Source organism: Rhyacophila brunnea, unplaced genomic scaffold (genome assembly GCF_057557595.1).
Source record: "Rhyacophila brunnea isolate RB1 unplaced genomic scaffold, BYU_Rbru_1.0 scaffold_20, whole genome shotgun sequence".
Lineage (NCBI taxonomy): Eukaryota > Metazoa > Arthropoda > Insecta > Trichoptera > Rhyacophilidae > Rhyacophila > Rhyacophila brunnea.
The window spans coordinates 14,930,202-14,936,945 of record NW_028232860.1 but is presented as its reverse complement, the minus strand read 5'-3'; the positions used below and the strand labels follow the sequence as shown (position 1 = coordinate 14,936,945).

Here is a 6,744-nt window from a genome sequence, read left to right as displayed (position 1 = left end):
TAATTTGTCGAGCGCTCCGGTTCGTAAATTTTTCCATTTCGAGCGCTGAACCAATGAAAATATAAAAAGGAACATTTGTTTACAACTACAATTAATTAATTTAAATCAACTATACATGTAAGTATACCAATAACGAAAAAAATACAAATCAATCGCATTCGATTAGAATGCCATAGATAAAAAATGATAGGTAATAAAAAAATCTTATGATACAATTATTCAGCAAACTTTTATGCACATAACACAATATTTATTCACTCATAATGTCGTATACACCATACACATTAGAATACAGCTTATTAATATACTGAAAAATTGTTTAAAACTTCTGAATCAAAAATCAAAATTCCTCTGCGATGTGATTTCGGTTCGCTTAGAACCAAAACAATATCGGTTTTATTAATTTGACAAATATCATCTACCACCGGCCAGCCATATCTGTTTCTTCCAAGTTTCTTCCTTTATTTCTCAAAAATTTTATCGTATAAGTTTCATTTATTTTTTTAATCACTTGTCCAATATAAAAGCGATCCGATTTCTGGACAGGAAATTTGACTAAAACAAAACAATTAACTGCCAGATTGTCATACTGTTCAGGTGTTTCGCTCGTTATATTGAAATCAATATCAGTTTTTATGTTTCTACTCTCAAATTCTTCAGACACTTCACCGTATTTAATAGATTCGGTGTCAACATCACTATCTTCTCGAGGCAAAAAGTCATCAGATTCATCTAATAGCGAATATCTACTAATGCTACTAATAGTCTCTTCAGAATCTGATGAATCTGTAAGTATAATGTGTTCTTTTCGCTTCTTAGTTTTAGTGGGTGGAATTATTTGAATATCCGAAGTTACTATAATTTTTTTGTTTTGATGCCTTTCGTGTTCTGAGCATTTCCAATCTTTTGGATCTTTAGATGTTCCAGGTAGAATTATTTCATTAGATGTATTAGAATGTTCTGGTACAATTATGCTATTCGCTGATGTATTAGCATATTCTGGAACAATTATTTTACTGGATGTATTAGAACGTTCTGGGGGGAAATTGTAAGTTGACGCAGACGTACCAGGCTGGATGTAAAGTCTTTTATTTCTTTCTTTCTTCATAGGGTTGGGTGACCTATTTTCCTTCAGGTAATCTAAAAATGATTTTTCTATTGAATATTCATTTCTATTTGATACCGCATTTCCGCAGTACTTTCTCTGGGTTTAAAGGGTATATGCCGGTATTTACAAAAGCACTAGTAATATTATGCCTTTTTTCGTCCAATTCGTTAATCAGCTGTTTAAGAAGTTCTGAAAAATGTGCCCTATTTAGAGATGTTTCTCTTGGATTCTGGTATTTATATTTTAATAATATGGTACGCCACAACTTCTTCATGGGCCCAAAGTAACAAACATCTAACTGTTGAGTCAAATGACTCGAGTTTGGTGGCAAAAAAACAAATTTAATATTGTTTGATTGACACAAATCTACAACGTAATGATTGATGTGTGTCGCCAAATTATCTCCAATTATAACCTTTGGTCCAATTTTAGAATTAGCCCAAGTGTCACGTAATGGCTTTAATGGGGGGTAAGGAATGGTATGGATGGGGAATGGGGATATAGGATAGGGATAAGCATGAGACTCGGGGAAATTGGATGCAGGGTCGTGGATGGTTTGACAATTACCTCTAAGACCTCAGTTACCTGTCCGGCTACTACACTCATTCGTGTAGGTTCCTAGATTAATAAAAGGCATAATGAATATGGAATAAATATAAGTATCTCGGTTTGAGCGCCACTCTATGATGATGCATAGAGAAAATAGTGATAAGGAAAATTAAATGAAAAGCAAGTAGAGAAATTTCAACAATTGTATATTAATAAATAAGATAACTTGCGGGCTACAGTGTATAAAAATGTATAATTACTTAAGTGATTCACGAGCACCTAATGCGATACAATATTTAAATAAATTAGAACAAAAACCCAAAAGCTAATTCGAAACAAAGACTAGTTCGGTGGACCGTAACATAAATGAACAATAAATACCAATTACACAAAAGGCTCTCCAGCCTTTTCGCTGCCCTCGATTCCTTCCAGGACGGAATCGAGGAGTGCGTCTTCAACGTGTGGGGACCGTGGAGTACCTCGATCTCCTGGCGTGGGAGGGGACGTCCTTCAGATGGCCATCGTCCTCGTCTCCAAAACGTCAGGAAATCGAAAGCCCTGTGCCCAGGGTCCGAGGCTCGGAACTGGCCAAGACGTCTGCTTCCTTCGAAAGGTCAAGACTGAGAGATCGACTCCCGCTTCGCCTTCGTGTAAAAAGCCCGCTATCTCCTATAGCGCCGGAAATAGTGTCACGAACTCCGTACAAACTATCCCGTGCGCAGGCGCGATCCGGTCGTACTTTTGCGTAGTGCTGCCCTCGTAAAAACTTCTTTGGCTTAGTGTGTTGTTATAAAATAACATGACACAAGGTATATCTATTTGTTGGAACCAGTCTTCAAAAATAACAGAATCAAACCAGCCAGATTTGCTCCTGTTATATCTTGCTCCAATAGGTCCATTTATTCGCCACTGGTGAAATAAATGTTCCGCTTTATAAACCACATACGGTGGCAAGCAAACACCACCTGCAGATATGGCAAACATCACAGAAATTGATCCTTTTGTGTAATTCACTACACGTTCTGGATATTTAATACCGCGGCGAAAAATGTACTTGGACGCACCCGGGTCATCCACCAAATTTGTTTCATCATAATTTAATATATTTTCCGGTGGTACATCTTTCAATGTCTCTTTCAAGTTTCTGAAATACATTTCGATTTCACATGAAATTTTTCGGCGCGTGATCTTTTTATATTTTGAGTGGATCGTGTTGTTAAATTAACTTTGTTACGTTTAAGAAAAGAATATGCCCATTTTTTCCCTGGCGGATTGCCATCAAATAAAAATTGTCGCCCATTGGACAATAGGTATCGATGCACCACAAGTCTTAAGTCCAGCAGAGTCAGCGGACAACCGTAATCCCCAGCAGCAATTAAAACTTTCACAATTTTGTCTTCTTCTTCCTGAGTAAGACGGGTTGGAGAACCAACTGGTTTTACATGTTTAACATGTAGCCTATCCAGCAATGTTCTTCTTGGAATGCCAAATTGTTTTTCCGCTTGATATGACGATAACTTTTTATCTCGCATTAATTCTAATGCAATATTCATCATCTTCTCGTCGTGTTTGGTGGTGTAATTTCTTTTTTTATTAGACATTTTCTTCGCACGGAATATTTTATCTGAAACAAAAAATATACTCATGTAGTTAATAAGTAATATTTGTTGACAAGATCATGCAGACATATTATTTTAATACAGATATTTCAAAAACATAATTCATGGAATGTAAAATAATAAAAAGTACACATGGTGGTGCCAACCCTACGCGTAGGCGAAGCTGGGATCACTTTGGCGGGAAAAGGGTCGAGTCTCTTATTAATTCAAATTAAATGCTTATAATCAAAGATAGAGTTCTAAATGTTTTCAATTTATAAATATAAAACTTCATTAAACCTATAGAATACAAAAATAATAACTTGCCTTCAACAGATTCTTTTTACAGACAAATTTTTGTAAGACAATTCGTAACTCGACACTCCCGCATCACAAACAAACGTGTTTTCCTAATGCCAGCGCTCCATTGGCGAGCCAAAAGTCCGACGACAATAAGTCTTCAGATTTTTCTACGTTCTGCTACTGGCCAACAGACGTTCAACGAAACGAGTATATAATTAATTTGACGAGTAAAACAGTCGACTTTGACAGCATAGATAATATACGTATATCTGACAGTTAAATCGTGATGGCGTTAAATGATACCGACGTTTTATGTTTTTTGGGTTATTGGGTGGCAGATAATGTAATAACGAAGCAAAGGGTACACAAATACTGGGTGAAACATTGGATAAGGAAACGAACGACATTATCCCACACAAATTTAATACGAGAATTGCGTTTGCAACCGAGCGATTTCCGCAATTATTTGCGAATGTCGGAGGATGTATACACAGAACTGTATAATTTGGTCTCCCCATTTATTAAAAAAAAAAATACTATGATGAGGGAAGCTATTTCTCCTCATGATAGATTATGTGCAACCCTGCGATTTTTGGCTGCCGGCGGAACATTCACTGACTTGCATTATAGAACTGCGATTGGAAGACAAACTCTGGGCAAGATAATTCCCGAAACTTGCCAAGTCATCATTGACGTTTTGAAAGGAGAATATTTCAAGGTGTGTATTATATTATACGTCATCTAATAAAGTTGGGCAAATTTACAAATATATCATTAACAAGTAGACATTGGTTGGTCTTATAAAGTGAACGTTTAGTGGATTGTTTTACCTATATAAATCATAGACGGCAACATCATAAGAATGGCAGACAAGATGCATTTGAAATAGGTATATATATAGTCACAAATAAGGCCATCGTTGACATGCTAAATATTCAATAGACCATTAGAATGCTGTACCTAGCCAGGACTCTCCATATAGGCTGTAAGCAAGCTGCTTAATTATTCCTGTTGAGTGTATTGTAATACTAGTCATATTCTTCGAAAAGCAAGCATGGAATTTGATTTCTAAATGAGGCCACATAATAATATAGGTTTGCTAACATAGCTCAAATACTTACCATTTGTTGTATCGCTTAAGCTAAGGTTTATAGGCATAAAAACAAACAAAAAAACAAATATTTTTACAAGATATTTATTCATACAAAAAACATTAATTTATTATACCGGCTTTTGTACATTTTTGCTTAATATACGATAAACTGGTTGAGTATGAACAGTAGTTGCTGGCGTTATTTTGTCACTTTGTCCCATAAAGGCAACTTCATGCATCAGCTTCTCGGCCAGCAATCTTTGTCCCTGTGACATCGATCGTAGTTTCATGGCCATCATTTTGCCAAAAACATCAAATTCATCTTCAGTCTTGCTTAGTTTGTCGGTGATTAATTCTAACACTTTGTTGGCGCTATCATTCGATTTTTTTCGTTTGAACGATGGGGGTTCTGGTGCTCTATTGAGATTCGACCTTGGAGTAGTCGACAACGTGGATGTTGAAGGCGAATATTCTATCTGTAAATAAAATGTTGATTATTTTTTGTTGCAGTTCCCTGATACGCACGAAGAAATGGAGACGATTGCAGAAGAATTTAATAGTAAATGGAAATTTCCAAATTGCCTGGGCGCAGTTGATGGGAAACACATTGCAATCGTGCCACCTGCAGGCGCCGGCTCCCACTTTTATAATTACAAACATTTCCACAGCATTGTTTTGATGGCGATTGCAAATGCTAATTATGAATTTATTTATGTTGATGTTGGAACAAATGGACGTATTTCTGATGGAGGCGTACTGAGAAAATCTGATTTTTTCAAACGTTTAGACGAAGGCAGATTAAAAATACCTGCACCAAAAAAACCTACTGCTAATTCTGATGCACTGCCATTTGTTTATATTGGCGATGAAGCCTTTGCATTACGTAACGATTTCATAAAGCCGTATTCACAAAGGCAATTAAATCACAGTAAAAGAATATATAATTATCGGACATGCAGAGCCAGGCGAATTATAGAAAATGTTTTTGGCATCTGTCACATGGCAAGAAAGTATGATAAGCAATAGATAAATTAAACCAATGTAACAATTTAGTTAAAATGTTTTACCTCAATACAATCTTCGTTGTTTAACGAGTTGGAGTAACTCTCATCAGGAGACATGTTTTCCAAATCGTCCACCATGCTGGATATTGAGCTCGATTCTGTAAAACAAAATGTAAATTGTTAAAATACAACATAATACTCAAACTTGTTTTTTATTATCTCTCCCCTAAGTACCCATTCCTTCATACGGTTAATATTGATATTGGTATAATTGGTGTAATCCAGTATATCGGGTATTTTCAAAATGTGTTTTCCGCTGTATTCCTCATAACCAAACTGTACCATTAATTTTGATTGATGATTGACGATTTATTGATTGTCTCTGAAGGAACCTAACTCGAGCGATTTTTGATTTTATGATCATTTCTTTTCTTCTTCTTTCGACCATGTCCGATCATAATATGGACCTCCACGGAGTGGAGGTTTGTATTGACAGATTTTGTTTTTACGAGAAATGGATGTCAGCCACTTGCTCAACATATTAGGTCCATACTCTGACTCATACACAAATTGAAATTCAATGTGTACTTGTCAGACCCAGGATTTGAACCTGAGACCCGACCACGACTCAATAAGCCGCGCTTCCACCGCCATGATCGTACCTATATATTATTATTTCTTACCTACCTCAGCAAAGAATAAATAATTTTATTGTGACTAGAAATGATTCATAGCTGTATGTTTTAATTGCTTAATAGTAGCTAATCTAATGCGATGTCACTTTCAGAGATACGACAATGTCATAGTCTGCACGTGTATAATAAATAGCTTTAAAGCATTCCCTCGTACCTATATATTATTATTATTTATTACCTACCTCGGCAAAGAATAAGAAATTTTATTGTGACTAGAAATGATTCATAGCTGTATGTTTTAATTGCTTAATAGTAGCTAATCTAATGCGATGTCACTTTCAGAGCTAGGTACGACAATTTCATAATCTGCACGTGTATAATAAATAGCTTTAAAGCATTCCTACGTACCTTCCATTTGGTCGTTCAAGAACTCCAAATTTTTATAGTACCACAG

The 6,744-nt window shown here is 35.8% G+C and overlaps 1 protein-coding gene across 1 annotated transcript; it reads right to left on the bottom strand.

Moving 5' to 3' along the window:
• Positions 1-4,754: 4,754 nt before the first annotated feature.
• On the bottom strand, positions 4,755-5,799 carry LOC147071268 (uncharacterized). Its single transcript, XM_085948596.1, has 2 exons — positions 5,719-5,799; positions 4,755-5,127 (listed from the first exon to the last, which is right to left on the bottom strand). Exons 1-2 carry the CDS (start codon positions 5,791-5,793, stop codon positions 4,780-4,782), a joined length of 423 nt encoding a protein of 140 aa, XP_085804722.1. The 5' UTR covers positions 5,794-5,799; the 3' UTR covers positions 4,755-4,779.
• Positions 5,800-6,744: the final 945 nt, after the last annotated feature.